We start from the raw sequence: 18,359 nt of genomic DNA, 5'->3' as shown, positions 1-18,359 counted from the left end.
TAATTAATAGTAAGAGATTAACTTTTATGTACTTTTATATCTGTGCTGGAGAAGGTCAGAAGCCACTTGTCTGATATGCTTTTCTGTTTATTCTTGCATCGTTTTAGTTTTTCCTGTTTCTTTTTTATTCTATCGGTTCTATATTTTGCATTATGCGTTTTAATTATATCTTGAAAAATTAAAAAGAAAAATGGGCTGCCCTGGTCTAAGACAGCATCTTACATTCTAAATTTTATTCTAAGACTTCACCCAATCTTTGCACAAATAAAGGGAGATACTTGTTAATGCAGTTCTAAGACTAAGCGTGGTGAATTATTTCACATGTGCATTTTATTTTTCAACTTTAAAAAACAACATCTATTAATTCAAAACCTGATAATTGGCAGCTCGCCATTCGAAGTCATTCATAAGCACTGAATTTAAAATTTCAAGATTTTTCCCAGAGTATTAAATGGCATTCTTTTTCCTGCAAGAAATCGTTTTGAAAGGCTGTGGATATGCAGCAGTCAAGGCTAGCAGAACAATTCTGTTACTAGCCCCCAAAATGTTGAAATTATATGGTATATAAGAATTTGTGCCCATTTTGTTGGCTGGATTGGAAAACAAGGAAGTCAATTTTTTGAAAATGAGAATATTATCACAAATTGTGGTATTAAGAGGGATCATTTTTACCTACGCTGCATAGTATTTCCAAATGTAGCATTTTCTCTCCTTCATAAGAAAGAACAGCAGTCAGTTCCTTATACAGGAGAAAGTTAAGGTAGGTATTTCAGAATTCTTTTAAGACAGAGACAAAACTGCCACAGGAGGCCCAGTTTCTTGGAGATTAACTGCTTTCTGAAGTCTTGTTACTGTTACTGATAATAGCTCCTGATCTTAATACTTTGAGGAAAGAAGTTCCTATTTTTTAAATTAAAAATAGAAATGGTAACTTTTAAAACTGAAGTATCTTAGCTGTTTGCCCCCATTCCAGTAAAATTAATTCTCAGCTGTTTTTCCTTAATGTGATTCCAGATGCATGTGCACCTGCATGACAGAGTTTAATTAATTGTTCAATTAGTGTTCACATTTTTAAAACATTCACCAGGTTTGTTCTGCAGTCTTTGATATTTCCTTTTATGGATCTCACAGAAACAACAAGAAAATGAGCAGACAGAAAGCATCATCAAATGGCAGTGCCGTGTTACTTGGTGACATACACCAGAATGAATTAACCTTGTATTTATCAGCCTGTAAATTCTTAGACACGGCACTTTCTTTTCCATCTGACAAGATGCAGTTGTTTCAGATGTAAGTGCTATATTTTTATTATTTAGCCTTCAAATACTCTACTATCTGGCTATCTCAGTATGATCTGAGAATGTCTCTCTACTACTTATCTATGCCACTTCATTAGTTTATTAGATCTAACATTTTTCTGCCACTTTGGGAGTCTGGTGAAACCTATGTACCCCTTCTCAGAAATACATATTAAATGCATATAATAAAATTCATAGATATAGATTGTATTACGAACAAAGTCAATTATGCTCAAATACAGTTATCAAAATATTAACAAATAACAAATATGTAATATAGCAATATATTTGAAAATAAAGTTGTATTTTTTTCCATTCAAGTTCATAGCAGAGAATTTCTGGTTTAGAAAATGAAAGCAAAAAATTGTTCATTTAGCATTAAAATGACAAAAGCAACAAACATATCTAGACAAACTTAAAGAACATTTAGGTTTAAAGATTTTGTTCTGTATACCAAATGAGATAATGGGTTTATCTTATTTTACTCTTTTTCATATCTGCAAACCAGCTTTTTAGAACTGGATAATTTCCTGTTAATCCACATGATCAAACAATAAGGCTATGTTAGATTTCTTACCTGACAGCATGTCTATTTTCAGGTATAGGTGGGCCTTTGTTCCAGAGGTGGACATGCAGAGTTGCAGCATGATTTCAGATGTAATGGAAAGTCACCAGGAATACAAACCACATGTTGCTAGAATCATGGATTTATTGAAGCTAAAATATGGGGCAAGTACTATCTTTCAAGTGACTTTATTATTTTTTATTTAATTTTTATCCCGCCTTTATTATATTTTTATAAATAACTCAAGGTGGTGAACTCCTTCCTCCTCCTATTTTCCCCACAACAACCACCCTGTGAGATGAGTTGTGCTGAGAGAGAGTGACTGACTTTCCCAGAAACAGAAATCAATATTCCTGCTGCTCAGATGAACTCAAGACAGTGTAGATAACATCCCCATGTACTGAACAGACCTGCTTAGGTTCAGCAACATTGCTCACTATTTGTATATATTTGGGAAGGCACATAGTCTAGTAATCCTTCTATGGGAACCGATTCAAGTTAATTGACTAGTACATGATACAGCTAATGTAGTGCATGCCCAAATCATATAAAATGAGCAAAATTATTCATACATAATACAATACAAAGATAGCCTCCGCAGCATACATTATATGCGACCTGAGAGTTTGTTTTCAAGAAGACACAGATTGTGATCCTTCAGATAATGTTTTAACAAGAAACAGTCAGAAAACACTGTTCTCTTTTATGATGACATAAAAGCATATAAAACATTTTGGTTTTAGCAACATGTGGAAGTGTGTTTGCATAGGAGAGAGCCTTCTGAGAAAAAAGGAAAAGCTCATAAAAGAGAAAAATTAGATAAAAGCTAGGGTACTTTTTCAGGAGAGGAGGAAGTCTTGCTTACATTTACCACTTTAGAGTGAAAATCTAAAACCATCCAAGCATTACTTAGCTACTCCTGGTGGAAAAGTATTAAACATTATATTTCTGCATACGTATCCCAGGTCACTGAAGGCCTGGCACACTCAGTAAATCTGGTTGTTATCTCAGGATAGATGTGGTGTGAGCTGTTGTTTATCCAACTTCCTTCTTACTTCCCTAACTTGGTTCATCCAGTTGTCCTGGAACTGTAAGTCCTACAATACACAGCCATTCTTCTATAGCCATTCTTCTTCATTCTCTAAGTTGTTATCCCATGATATTTAGAGTGCTCAAAATATGGAAAATATGGTCTGTATGCTAAGTGAATAGGCTAAGTGAAAATGTATGGGTTCAAATGAAAAATAGTATCAAATATATACTGTATATCACAGTTTACATTAAATATACCCATGCAAATACATATTAACAGTTCATTTTTTTATTTTTTATTTTTTTCAAGGAACAAAATGTCATTGATGAAGCAACAAAAAATTGTGACTTTCCTCTTTTGGATCTTCATTCTGTATCAAATATTACACAGTTAATTCCATTCTTTAATATATTAAACTCTGTTTTTAAAGCTGAAAGTGGCAGATTACTAAACACACACAGCTCCAAGTCTTTTAAAAACAGCTATCCCACTGGCAGTGGAACAAGAATTTTGAAGCTATTGGAAGAGTATGTTGAGCGTGATTTTATAGATAATATGGAAAACGAATCACTGTAAAACAACAGTTCTGTTCATATAATCAAGTTTCATTTTGCTGAAATGGTGAAATGCTTGAAGCAACATGCAACGTTCCTTTGCTTTACTGAAACAAATTAGCTTAAGAAAAAATGAAGAATTTTTATTTTACAATGAAAGTAGTAGTTTAATTGAGATGCTCATTTATGAATGCAGATTTGTTGACTTTCAATGTAAAGATAAAATGTTCCCTTCCGCTAAGAAATACAGTATATTACATTTCTCAAAAGGCAGTAGTCTTTTAAAGTTACTTTAATTCTGCTCTAAACAACTTCTGTATAGTAACTTACTAAAACAAATTAGCACGGTTTACATTACTTACGTTTTTGCTGACCCAGGAGTAGTCTGCACTACGTGCAAGATTTATGTCAGCCCCACTAGGTAGATCATACCAGAAAATCAACTCCATTTTTATTAAGATTGGCTGTAATAGTAGAATCTTGCAAGTTATATTGTTCTGTACTTCTTCCTTCTTATAGTTCAGTGAATTAGTTTGCGTGAATCACTTCCAAATGTTGTCTCATTCTGGACTTAAAAAATGCTTCAGCCCCTTTTGCCTAGGCAACAGACCATGCATAATCTCCAGCAAGGACATCTTCCTTACTCTCTGCAGGTAGTTGACTCACAGCCTGTGGGTCATATGAAGTCCCCTCTATCCCATTGCAACCACACATTGGCATAATCTTTTCCAGTGCAATTTTAAGGCTACCGCTGCAAGCAAAAACTAACGTATTAGCAAGTAGGCTTCACTAAACTAAATGGCACTTGCTTTTTGGTAAATATCTTTAAGATTTGTCTTTATGTTTGCATGAAATTTATAGAATAACCATTCTAAAACTAAGAAAGATTTTTTTAACTTGGAAGTTTTAACTAATTTAAAGCCATTGTTGCCTTTTACAGTTTGCTGAAATGGTACTTAATTGTAATAGGCTAATAAGAATGTAAAAGAAGGTATGTCTAAAACTGTACAGTTCATAAAGACATGTATATATGTACAGTATGTATGGATTACTATGCTGCATTATAAGTACTAGTTTCCAAACCTGTTCACAATTTTATGCTGAAACATTCTTGTGCAAAAATGTATATTTACTGAAGTGTTGCATAAGACAGGGAGCAAATTGTTTTATATTTAAAGACTTCTTTTGAAAGATGATGGCTCTTGGTTCTAGCTAGGTTTTTGCACAAGATTTGTAATACACAAGAAGAACCACGATACGGAAAAGGTCAAAGATGCCGTGCAAATAGCTACAAACAGAAAAATAGGTAATAAAGCAAAGAATCTGTATATTCAAAAACTACTAGTCTGTTCTTTAAATGCATTTAGTATTTAATTTTATTTTTTTAGGTTCATAGAATTTTTTTTAATGTGACTTTCCTTTTTTCTCCACCTGTAATGATTAGCACTTCCATTTTCTCAAATAAAATAAACTGGACAAAAACCAGCCCCAACATAAATATTTCTGTGGCCCATTTAGGCAACCATTTAAATAACTTCAGTGAATTTTTCAACTGTCAGATTGTGGCATTTTTTAAATTGTGCACTATTCTTGCAGCAATTTTGGATTTAGATATTTAATGTCCAGAAATTTTTCATTTGTAAGTTTTGCTCTTCGTTAAGTGCCCACCCAAATCATAAATACTTGATGTATGATATAAAGATGTACTTATTTTAATCATATATTGTGAATTATTTATGTATTTTGTAAAGTTATCCAAATATAATTAAACTTTTCTTTTTCATTATGAATGTATACTTATGCTTTTGTAAATGTTTTTGATCAAAGATATATTATCTACTATATAACAGATACCATTGTGTAATACTGTGTGTTTCCTGTCATGTGGAATTTAAACATTTCCAAAATCTTTGAAAATGTTGCTAGCTCTCAGGGAAATTAGACAGTCTTTATCTGCAGTGCTAGTTGTGTTCCAGGAGAATTTCGTGTATTCCTTGCTCTTTGTTTGTTCTGAGGAAGTGCAGCTAATACTAGTTGTTCTACAATACATATAATTCCCAGATTCATTTTAATCCTCTAATTTTGAAGTTTAGTACCCCAAATACATTCTAACTTACCCTTCCATTATGTCTACTACTAAGCTTTCTCTTTTTCCCTCTTCTATTTTCTTTTCTCCTCCACCCGCTTTAAACTTATCTCAGGGGCTATATTTATCACTTTATTGTAACTTTCAGTTTATCACTTAAAATGTCCTTAATTTTTTATCAGGGTAGTTCTCAGACTCTTCTCTATAAGATATATTGATGCTTGATACCTGCAAGAGGTCATTCGCTAGTTTATTGACGAGTTCCATTCAACTTCACAAGCAGTATATCGCCTTTGTTTCTTCAGGGACCATTTCCCCACATTCAGTCTCACAAGATGCATTTCTGTTAATTGGAAATGTACCTGACCAGTTGGATTACAATCCTTGGACCACTAAAATATTTCAGTAGATTTACTGTGCATGACTGAAGAAGCTGCTTGGACAAGCAGCGAAACGTTTCTACCAAAAAAAGAAATCCAGTTGCCGTGACTCAACCTACAGACAATTCCACCTGGATGACTGAGAATCTTCATCGACATGACTTGTAGCTGCACAGTAATATGGGCTAATTGATTTAAACATTGATATTGGTTTCCAAAATTTGAAACCAATATTGTCTGGTTTGGGGAATACAGGTATTATTCAGACGTTTGCTTTCCAGTAATGATCGTCATGAGTACTGATGGTGAGCAGGAGGGGGCCCCTATCCAGGGGGGAAAATGCATGCGTAGTACTGAGGAGTTAAGCAGCCATTCAAAGAGACACAGATCAGACCCGCCTTAGCTTTTGGAGTTTATCTGTCTGGGTTTTTCCCACGCTTCTTCAGTTTGTTAGGATTTTATGTCTAATGTAGCAGTAATAAAACACTAGAGACCTATTCCTTGTCTCAGCGTGGTTCCTGACTGTTAGGACAATGATAATAAAGATGGAGTTTTGATTTAATTGATACTACTGTTTTTAAATTACTGATGAATGAGTATCTTAGACAATGGTTTATGGCAAAAAGAGACTGGGGATCTAATTACATATTTTAAATTGTTGCCAAAGATGAGTTGAGTACTATAGTAAATGGATGCTGTATAAAGTTGTATTTAAAGTTGAATGTAACTTGCATAGTCAATATTATTTTGAAACACCTCTTTGAACATTAAATGTTTGTTTCTACCACTTATATTTCTTCATTTAGATTGTCCTTTCATACTGAATGTTTTATTTATTTCTAAATCGTAACCTTTTGAAACATCTATGCACCTACAAATGAACAGCTAAAAAATAAATCATTTCAAAAAGCTAAATTTCAACTCTAAAATTATTTTGATAATCTATTAATATTTTTGTGCATAATCAGAATATATGAAGAAATATTTTACAGCAGTGTATATGATGGAATAGAATCAATAAACTTACACAGTGTTTGTTTTAGTAATGATTCCTGTAAAATAAAAAAATAAATTTCAGTTAGGAAAAAGATAGCTAACTCGTGTCTATAGGGTCCTCAGTATAAACTCATCCCAAACTGGCAAAGCAATTTATATTATGCATTACACATAGTGGTGTGCTAGTAATGAGAAGAAGGATTCGCCTAATGACACATTCAACTTATTTTTAGAGGCCCAGAATTAGCAATTCATCAAACTTCTGTTGTTATACTTGACTGTTTTTCATAGTTACAGCAGGTCAGTTTTTTCTAAGATTTTTTTCCCTTAAAACAATTAGTTTTTTCTTACAATGAATGTTTTATTTTGTTATGAAAACAAATGAAGATATAAATACATGCCATTGCATTAAAGAATAAAATACAAGTGCAAATGATAAGCATAGCAATAAAAAAGCAAAGCAGGAAAAAGGTCTGGAAATTATCCTTTAAGAAGAGTAATTCCAAAGGATTTGACCATACAGCTCAAAAGTCTTTTTCCCTTTGTAAAAAAAAAAAGACTAATTCAATTGTTAACAAACCACAAGATACCACAATCCATTGCTGCAAATCAGATGCAGAGTTGTCCTTCCAGTGTGTGTGTGTGTGTGGATTGATTGATTGATTGCCAGCTTCCATGCATGAAAAATCTGCAGTTTTGATTATCTTGAATCCAAATCCTGGGGGTATAGCTAAGAAAAACATGTGTAACCTTAGCACACAGCAACTAATGTCGAAACATTTTTCCCTCTGATGTCTGTCCAAAATACAATAATAGATTTTTTTCCATAAAGTGCCAATCACTCTCCAGTTATTTATTCTCTAAGGCATCCAGGATACAGGAAACCGTTTTGGCTGCAGTGACTTTAGCTTAAGAAACTAGTTTTCATAAGGTATTATAACATCTATTATCCAAACTGCTTTACTAGTTTTCATAAACTTTTTCAGGTCGTCAGCTTCCTTCAACAGTCTTACACTGTTGGATAGCTGGACATAGTTCCAGGTTGTCTGGAACAAATGATCCCAATCTCTAAAAATGTAACAGATTTTATTGGAAAAGGGACAATAAAGGAAATGACTCTTGAAAATAATGACAAAAAATAAGTATAATCAGGCAAACAAATCACATATTACATGGTTGCATTAAGACCTTATATTTTGGACCATGTCCAGAATTTCCTGTAGAGAAGATAGAGGTGGTTGAACTGGAATTTCTGGTTAGATTTTGTTAGGGATGCCCTTCTTGTTCTTTCAGGATTTTTTTTTTATTTGTAACACTATGATGCATAGAAGAAAGCTGGTATGGTTGGGCATTTAAGGTGCTGGGCTAGGATGGGAGTCGGAAGACCCAGGTTCTAGTCCTCCCTTACGGATGGAAACTGCATGTCTTGAGGCAGTCACTCACACTCAATCCTAGTCTGGGAAGTCAAAAAGCATATACCTACCAACCCACGCTGGACCAGCATGGTGGATTACGGTCCATAACCTTCAAGGAAGAGGCCTTTTATCCTGCAGTGGATTGGTTCAGCCTAACAATAATATATAAAAACCAAAATGAGGAAGAAAACCTAATAGCAAATCCTACACAAAATAAAAAATAAACCTTAATCAAAAGAACAACAAAAACAAACCTCTGCTTATGACGTTAAGATATGAAATGCTGCTGCTTGTATCACATGTGGCATATAAGTGAAAGTCAGTTGTATTGGGAATGTAGTGTTTTTTTGCCCAATAAAGCAAAAAAACAACTCTTCTGGAGATAGGGCCTTGTTAGCAAATCAGGAATTTATCAAGTGTCTGAACCAGGCTTCCTAATGCATTTGTGGTTAAATGATAACTGACACAAGTAGTTTCTCCAGCTGTGCCACTATTTTAAAAAGGTTATATGAGAGAAAATTCTGTGGATGCAAAAGATCAGTTCTGTACCTAGGCCTCTCAAGCAAGGAGACAACTCGCTACTGTAGGTGCTTTAGAGAGCATTGTTATTTGCAGGATAATGCTGAGACTGAAATGTTTATTTATGAAATAATTATAAAACTTGCATAGATGCTGGGTTTTATTTTCCCTGAAGAGTGGGATAAACAGAACAGAAAAGTTTGATTCTACCATTGATCATTACAAAAGACCAGGATGGGCTCAGTAATTTTACCTTTTTTGCTTTTCTTTTTCTGCTAAGAAAGAAAGAATACAAAATGCAACTACATTTAATTGGTACAAATGGCTTTGTAAGTTATAATGCCTTTCTTAACTAGATTCAGCTTACATCCTGGAAAGAAATAATAGTCTTAGATTATTTATTAATTCAAAATACAACTCTTTATTTAAAAAAACCATGTTGCAAGTTAGAACACATATATTGGATGGCCTAGGTTATGTTCAGAGCTACTTTTCTTACAAGTTTGCTTTTAAGTAAGTTGAAATGGGAAACACCACACTTAAGTTTTGATTAACTCAAGTTCACATCAGATGTTTGATAAAGCTTTTTATGTATGTGTAACCAATGCTTTGGAATATCAGAATGAAAGATCTAATGTAAATGTAGATCTGTCTACACTTTATATGTTGTCTCCTCTTCATTTGTTGTCTTTCAATAAATTACAGTCAGGAGAGAAAGTTAATCAGAAACTGAGTCTGAAAAGTGTGTACACTTTGGCAACTGAAAGTATCTTATTTGGTTTCAGTTTGTGATTCATAGTTTTAGCAGGAAACGAAAGTTCTCAAAATATACAAATATTCAGTCTCATCTCATTCTTTCACTGAGAAATTGGGGGGATTTGGTTTGATCTGGCCCATTTTCAAACTCTTTAGCTGACTTCCTCTCTCAAATGTATACTTCATTTGGTCACATTTTGTTGTTTTCTGAGTTATTACAGTATATTGATGGACAGATGGAGAGAGTCCTGATGCCCTTTATGTGATCTCTTTCAAACATTCTGCTGTATTAAAATGCATAAAAAGAAAGTCATAAATGCTGTGAGAACATTTAAAATTGGTAAGACTGCAGACATAGCTGGAGTAATTGAAGAAATCCCAATTATTTTATTATAGTTATCCACTGTTTTTATTTTATAGTTCTGCATTATTAATATTGCTATATTTTGTTATCTACTTCATGTACTGAATATATTTCAGCTGGACTAATGCAGTATATAAACCAATTACAGTATTGAAACATGGAATATTTTCTACTAATATGGAATTGAAGGTTGGTTGCTGAATACAACAAGAATAGTATAGCACTGAAATAAATAATACGTAGAAATAGATAGAATGCTTTCTGAACAATTCAGCATTGACCAGGGAATAATGCAAGAATGTTTGGTTGCTTAGTGGATTTATAGGTACTGCACATGTATTAGGAATGATTTATGGTAATATTAGATTTGTGTTGATCTGAGTGTGATATATACTTGTTTTTGTATGTAGATGATGTCATATTGTTGACTGAAAATCTATATAAATGATTTGCAGTGAATGTTACATAGATCATATAATGCAACACTTCATTACAAATTAATATATCAAAGACAAAAGTAGCTGTGTTCGGCTGGAAAAACTGAGTGACTGTCATATGCTAGCAGTAGAGATAGATGGCAAAAATCTAGAGCAAGTAGATTGAATTATGTATCATGGTAGAATGTTTATTAATGATAGAGAATTTAATGGAAAAAACTAGATTTGCAAATGCTGGTATAATGTAGTGGTCTGTGGTAAGGAGCGAATATTTGTCAAAAGAAGCTCTATATAAGAGTGCTGTTCTGCCTGCTCTGTTTCACAGAAGTGTGAGTTGAATATATCAGGAAAAACATTAAGTTTGAATGCTATGAAAATGATATAATTAAGAAGTATGTGTGGTAAAGGATATATAGGGTATGAGTATTGAATGAATGTGGACTGAATACAACAGTGAGTGACCTACTGATAGGTGCAACCTTTTTATCAACAAAAGAAACTATAAATGTAAACTACTACAACTTTTTTATATTGAGCAACAAATCTGACCTGGACTGGAGTGTTTTTGCCTTCCCTTGACCAGCTTATTATATCACATGGGTTCAGTAAACTGGATGGATGGATGGATGGATGCTAAGAGAATATAGATTGTTTACATAGTATTAACATAGCATTGTTCTGCAGGGCATTTTTTTCCTCTTTCCTGAAGTTTCTAAAAATGCTTCCAGAAGTCTAATCTTGGACCATTTCAGTTTCATGTTATCTGAATCACTCCCAGGATTGTAATTAATTCAAACTGCAAATCCATTAATGGAAATGTTGCACGCAAAATGCGGGCTTCTTAGTTGTTCACCCGGCTCAATTTAACAGCCAATTGATCACGCAGAGCAGGGGAATCAAGCAGCTATTTATTCAAGACGTCTAGAGGAAATAGGGTCTCCCCATGAAAAGGGAACGACCCCAAGTGGAAACTTTGGAATGGCAACACCATTTCTCAAGGATTATATAAACTGAGGCATCATCTACACTATATCTGTTAAGTAGCTAATCAACACAGGAAGTTCTGTGTCACACCTTACTGCTGATTGGTTTATGGTTAACATCTAACGTAACTGCCTCTCCCATTTTTCATTTTCCCTTCCCCTGCCATTAAAAGTGATTGCAACTTTGGAAAGGTAGTGCTTTATGTGTGCTCTCATAAAATGTAGAAGGTTGCCCATTCCCAAGTAGCCCATTCCCCAAAATATCAATTTATTAAAAGGTAAATTTTGAGGTTCTTTTCAAACACCACCTATAGCCTCCAGAATCCTCCCAGGATATTCCCAATTAAACTTTCTTCCTACTACCAGCAGGCAGGCACTCTTCCAAAGAGAGTCCTGAGCTGCAACCACCTACCATTTATTTTATGAATATCTATGGGCAAGGAGGCATTCTTAGAAATAAAGATAATGTCAGAGGTTGTCACTTTGCTTTAATTAAAAGCATTCTTTAAAAACCAAGCTACAATTCCAGGATCTTATGAGAAAAGATTACAGAGATACTCAAATGTACTGAATTTTTAAACACATTATTACCTTTGCTTGACATTACTTACATTTTCCATTTAGGCTCATTTCTTCCAGTTTTAACTGATAAGGCCTGGAAGCATGCCAGGAGAAGTAGTAGTAGTGCTACTGGTTTGAAAGATAAAAGATTTCCTCTAATGCATTATCCCCTAAGAATTTAATTAAGCACTGATCAGTATAGAACTTGCACAGCAAACAATCCAGCTATCAAGCCCTTGAGAAAACAAACAGGAACATTTTCAGCAACTGTCTTTTGTCAGTTAAAAAGTGTAAGTGTTCAAATGGCCAAAACTTTCTATATTTGATTGGTAGGTCACGTGTATAGCATCATATGTTCTGGAAACTTCAGGGTATAACATCTTCTATTTTTATCACTTTTCGTGTCATTTTTTTTCAGATCCTAAACTTTAAAGCTTGGCTCGCTGCTAGTATTTCTAAGATGCTCTGGAAGTTTATCTGGCTAACTAAAACTAGGACTTCAAAAATCAGGACAACCACTAGATGGCCATGTACTTAGGGCCACTTCCAAGTCTCATTCTGCAATTTATACTTGTTTTCACTTTACTAAATGAGCAGACAACGTGCAACACTGCGTCGGATCAGATTTATTGTGGCAAAGCTATGGTGTGATAGTCCTCTTTATCTAATGCATGAAGCGTTCCCTCGGGTGGGTGGAGGCAGAGAGAGAGAGGTACAGCTACGAAAGGAAATGCAAACGCTAGGAATAAAAGACTCTAGAAAAGTACGCGATAGCTGATGCCTTCTACATGAGCATAGTAAAAAAAAATTCCACAACACTCAAAGCTGCAGCTAACAACACACAGAAAGAAAGCGAAGGAAAACATACATTTCCCCTTTCCCGGCCCCGCCCCGGAAGTATCTGAAATAGGGGAAAGAGAAAGCTTTAGGTTGGTTGCGGCTTTTGTAGTGGAGCTAAAATGGCGGCGGCGCGGACCCAGAGTGGGATTCTTCTTAGTGCGGTGAGAGACAGAATAAGACCTTCTTGTTTTTTTGCCAGGGGAAAGAAGGGGAGGGAAGGAGGGTCGCTTTCACACAGTCTGTGAAGCCAAGCAAAAGACTTTCGGTGTAGTTATGACTGCGCCCTTGTTTCTTCCGACGGCACTTGCACTGGGGGTGGGGTGGAGGAAAGGTTTGTGTTTTCCAATCTCGGATTCCCGCTTTCTTTTCTGATTTTATAGTTCCGTGCGACGGATCTGGCTATGTTGAGAAGTAGAAGAGGGGTTGTTTGTTTGTTTCTTATGACGGATTTTTGCGGTGAAGTCGTATTTGGTTTTCTGTTTTAGTATTGCAGAACCGCATCGTTGAGAACTCTTCCATTTACCAATGTCTTAAATAATTTACATAGGTTTAAGAACTGTATTAAAAACGGAAATAATGTCAGATCTGAATTACTTCTTTGTAGGTTGAAAGGGAGATAAAGCACATCTACTGAAATGATACTTTCCGTTCAAATCTTTAAATGCACGGGAATTTTATTGGGACTCTGCAGTTATATCGTTTTATTAGGATTTTAGTTGCAATCTCATAATAGTTAGGGCTCTTTCTCGTGGAAAATATGGTGGTGGTACGACGACAAAAAGTGAGAATCCCAAGGAAGCAACCAATCTGGATGTTAGACATAGCTTTCGATTTTCTGGAAGTGGGAGGGGTCAACAACAGCAACATGATCTTAATAGCCGTGGCTTTGCTTGTAAAATGCCGATGCTGTAGTATTGGTATAAACACGGGCAGCTGCCTAATTGATCCATTTAGTGCAGCGCTTGGAGTCCGATGGTGATTTGTCGCAGTCTCGGGCAATAACGTTTCCTTGTCATGTTGTCTAAGATCTTTTTTGTAAGAAAAGTCACAGGTTGCACCTGGGATCTAGTATGCTAAAGATTTTTGCTTCAGAAATGTTTACCTAATGCCATTTGGCTAAGAAGTACTTTAAATCAAAGCCATAATGAAACCAGTAAGTGATAAAATAGTAACAACAACAGAACAGTTAACTATAAGACTATAAAAGCCACAGTAGTGAGATAAAAACCATGGCAGTATTAATTGCTTGGGAAAATAAGCATGAATCCTGAATATGTATCAGTATACTATATATCTTTTACTTGGTGAGATGCTGGACTGGCCACAGTAATTTGACTTGCAAGGTAATTTATACCTGGATATCCTTTTTACACAGCGTGCCTGGGATAAAATTGGATTGCACTTGGGGCCTACTGGCCAAAATATGCTAAAATGGACTGGTATGGCTTCGCCATTAGCAGGGATATTAAATATAGTGCTAAACAGGTAACTTCTCTATCTTATTAATAATCATTATCTGAAAGCCTTGATGGAGGTCAGTATCTGTAGGCCCATTTGGTAATGACCATAGGATATGGAAGATCCTTGTTTGTATGTATTGAAATAGGATTTTATAGTAAGTAAGTAAAGTTTATTGATGTAACCACACGTCATAATGTAAGAAATAGGATTTTATAGGTTAGTGATGGTCACACATTCCAGTAAAGATGATAATGGAATAAGTTTGCAGAAAAATTGCACAGAAGTTTGAAATAATTTTATCTAGGAGAAAAAATTGCCCTATTAGTTGACAAGAATAAATGGGTAGGTATAAGACAGGAGAACAGAAAAAGCTGTTGGGCCATTTGACACCAAATAATAAATGACAATAATGACAGTACCAATCAAATAATGACAGTTTGAGCAGTATCTGCTTAGAAAAATGTCACTTCAGGCATAAATCTATTCACGTATGCGTATGGAACAAGAATGAATCCAAAAGCATGATGCATTTGTTGTTATTGATGATCATGATTGAATTAGTGAAAGCTACAATGTTGATACAGTAAGAGGTTCTGAATATGGCATAGATTAGTGTGTGAGAATAAACAGAATGCTTTCTAAATGGGTCAGCACTGAACAGGGAATAAACAAAGATGTGTGATATCTTCTTGGTTGTTTAAATTATTTATAGATTCATGTATTAGAGAATGCTTATGATAATATTATAAAAAAGCACATAAAATGGATTACTTAAATGTGTGAGGAAAAAGTAGAATGAATGAATAACTGAATTGAATATAAAACTGGGTGTACGAAAGAAGTACATTGAAATGGTTTGAGTCAGGACTAGAGAATGAAGGAGAATTTTTAAATAATTATTTTATTAAACATTACGGTTAAACAGATAAAAACTAATGACAAATACAAAAAATAAAAGAATAAATAGAAAGTGCAAAAAATATATAAATAAAAATAGAAAAGAAAGAAAAAATAATATTAGGTATGTTCACCGCCTTATTTATAAAAATAAAAAAGACAGGATAGTAAATAAATGAATAAATAAAATAGCAAAGAAAAAGAAAAGAAATATATAAGGAAGTCACTTCCCCCTTCACAACAAGTATAAACAATTTTAACAATCATCTTCATTTAAAATACAACAAACAATCTCTTCATCCTATATATTATCTCTTATCTATAAACAAATCCTTAAAACCTCATCATTCAGTCCTGGTCTGCAAAATCCATTCAAGGTTACCAGAAATAACATATCTATTTTAATCTTGATCAAATAAACCCAATTTACATTCCTTCCTTTTACTTTTAACAATCTTGATCTTTAATCCTTTCAAATAATGTCCTAGAGCTTGTTTTCTTTTCATTTTTTCTTTGTCCCTTCTCACAAAATCCTTCAAAGTTTTAACAAGTCTCTTTTGTAAATCCAATATAGGAAAGTTACCATGATCACTCTTTTGGTTTGCCATTTGTATATCCCTTTTCATTATTAGGACATCAGCCAGTTTCATTTGTATATCCAGTATAGCATCTTTTCCATATAATTCTTGTAGCTTGTCATTTTAAAATTTATCATTTTTAAAGTGGATTTAAACTGATAAGATCAGTTTCAGTCTTACCCAGTAAAACTTGTCCCTTTTCCATAACATCTTTTAAAGACACTGTATCTATGATAGCAGACGCTGTTAAGATTAACTTCTGGATCTATTACTCACAAATATCCTCCAATATGTCTAATGTTAAAATGTTTTGCAATTGTAATCTTTAGTTCTTTCTGGTTCTCTTTGGTGTCCAATATTCAAATTCCCATCCTATCATGCTTTCTTTTAAGAATTCAAAACAACAGCATTTGCCCATGGGAGGGATTAATGATTATGATTAATGTCAAATTCTTATGATTAATGTCAAATTCTTATTTCAAATCCATCTGGACCCTTAGTCCATTTATAACTTTCTAAATTCTGTGTTCTAATCACTCTTTTGCTGTTTATTCCAAAAGAATATCACCAACCTACAGTATAGTTAATATATCCTCCTTGTTACTGAGGATTAAGATTGGGCTATTTTCACTGCCTCAAATCAGTTTTACTGACTCTCTGAGGTTTGGTTCAAGGAAGAATCTTACCCCAGAGGAATAGTGTTATGTTCTTTTTCATAATATTAATGTTAATTAGAAGTACCTTGATTGCACTAAAGCTATATGGTTAGTGGATCTTGGTTATTTTTAATAGTTAACCTTAAGGAATTATCTGAATTGTATCTAAAGCAAGTTATTAAAGATTAATTCATAGTCACAGCTGGAATCTTAGAGAAGAGTAGATTATACAGGCTCCATCCATCTTCCTCTAAAAGTGTTTGTCAAGAAGCTGTGTTTTTATAATTATTTTCTTTTTGTCCTTGCACATTTGTTGTCCACAAACTGGTGGTTCATTCACCCAGTGCAGCTTGTCCAATAATGTGCAAGACACGAGAACCCTTTGTTTACTTGTTTATTTCAGACATCTGAGACAAAGGAGGACTTTTACCAAGAAGAGCACCTCAGCAGAGGCAAACAACAGCTTTTATACATTTCTTCAGCAAGGAAGTAAAGGCAATAGAACTCTCTCATTGGCTGATTTTCTCAGCACCTGCGCAGAAGCTTTACACATTACATGCTATTCCATAATATCCCTTAGCATGTAGTATGTTTTTCTAAAATCTCCACCTCTGGGCATGTTTCTTACTATTATAATGAGCCTTTAGGTTACAGCAGGTTAGTTGGTGGCCTTGTAACTTCGGTGACAGGTAGTTTCTGAATACCTGGAACCCCCTAGAAACTCATGCTCCTGCTTTCTGATAATCAGCAGATCTTCTTTACCCCAAGCCTTCCTGCTGTCAGTCACGTGCTCAACCTAGATCCTCTTGAAACCCAACTATATTCATCTATTATTGCTTCGTTAGCAAACAAGCTAGCATTTAGGCACTGAAGAATAATTTTATATTAAAACAATTGGCCTTCTTTATGTGTTAAGTTCCCTATGGGGTCCCAGGGCCCTCACATTTTAAAATTTTGATTGGAATTGGATGTGGGGCAACAGTCTTTGAAAGCTTGATTTGCTCCTGCTGTACACCATACATAAAGTAATAAAAATGCTGCTGTACACTTGTCCTGCTGTACACCATACATTTATTATTTATGCTTTTTGCCACATTGACAATTCAATGCCTGTAACAGCCTCCAAGTAGTGCTGATAAAACTCTGAAATTAATATTAAATAATACTGTATGTGCGCATGTCAAGATTTATTTATTTATTTTACTTTACTTTTATCCTGCCTTTATTATTTTTATAAATAAGGCAGCAAACATACCTCATATGCCTTCCCCCTCCTATTTTCCCCACAACAACAACCCTGTGAGGTGAGTTGGGCTCAGAGAGAGTGACTGGCCCAAGGTCACCCAGCCGGCTCTCATGCCTAAGGCGGGACTAGAACTCTCGGTCTCCTGGTTTCTAGCCCAGCACCTTAACCACTAGACCAAACTGGCTCAGATCTCAGAACATTAGTAAGTTTCACAGAATTTCAGAGCTTTCACAAGAGACCTCAAGGTGAAAATGCTAAGATCATGAGATTTCAGCCATCTTTTATGTTCATACCATTGGACACTGTCCATTTGAAAACAATGCTGAACATTTACTTTTTGAATTGCAGTGTTCCTTTTTGATGTTACCATTACATTCCATGAGCATCTCCTAAGTCCACTCTTCTTTCCATTTATCTATCACATTTATATCGCACTGCAATCATATACAGGGTCTCAGCAGTGTTTTTACTTCTTTAACCTCCATCAGACCCTTTAAACCATTTTAGCTAGTGGCTACGGCCACATCTTGTAAGAGCTTACTGTATAGTGTCACAGGAAGAGCCGGTCCCTTGGAACTTACATCCAAGACCAAGAAGAATATTCAAGAAGGAAGTTGAAAAGGAAGTAAAAATATTCTCCTCTTTGTCCTCCCTTCACAAATACTTTGTGGGACATACTCAGGTCATACAGATATAAGACAGCTACCTATCCCAGCTGATTCATAAGGCCATTT

At 34.6% G+C, this 18,359-nt stretch overlaps 2 protein-coding genes across 3 annotated transcripts in view; both read left to right on the top strand.

Annotated features, from left to right (window-relative positions):
- The window catches only part of DOP1B (DOP1 leucine zipper like protein B), a 59,910-nt gene extending 54,543 nt beyond the window's left edge, over positions 1-5,367 (top strand). The window contains exons 35-37 of one of the 2 annotated variants that reach the window (XM_063305382.1): positions 1,132-1,290; positions 1,898-2,027; positions 3,206-5,367. In XM_063305382.1, coding sequence (XP_063161452.1) covers positions 1,132-1,290; positions 1,898-2,027; positions 3,206-3,472 — 556 coding nt within the window. In that variant the 3' untranslated portion in view covers positions 3,473-5,367. Of the gene's footprint in view, positions 1-1,131; positions 1,291-1,897 lie in introns of both variants that reach the window. The other variant, XM_063305380.1, reaches the window with a different exon arrangement.
- Positions 5,368-12,862: 7,495 nt separating this feature from the next.
- MORC3 (MORC family CW-type zinc finger 3) overlaps positions 12,863-18,359 on the top strand; it is a 40,063-nt gene continuing 34,566 nt past the window's right edge. Inside the window, exon 1 of the mRNA XM_063305373.1 lies at positions 12,863-12,948. Within this exon, the coding sequence (XP_063161443.1) occupies positions 12,907-12,948 (42 nt within the window). The 5' untranslated portion in view covers positions 12,863-12,906. The remainder of the gene's footprint in view (positions 12,949-18,359) is intronic.

This window comes from Candoia aspera, chromosome 5 (genome assembly GCF_035149785.1).
Source record: "Candoia aspera isolate rCanAsp1 chromosome 5, rCanAsp1.hap2, whole genome shotgun sequence".
Lineage (NCBI taxonomy): Eukaryota > Metazoa > Chordata > Lepidosauria > Squamata > Boidae > Candoia > Candoia aspera.
This window is presented reverse-complemented; position numbering and strand designations above follow the sequence as displayed.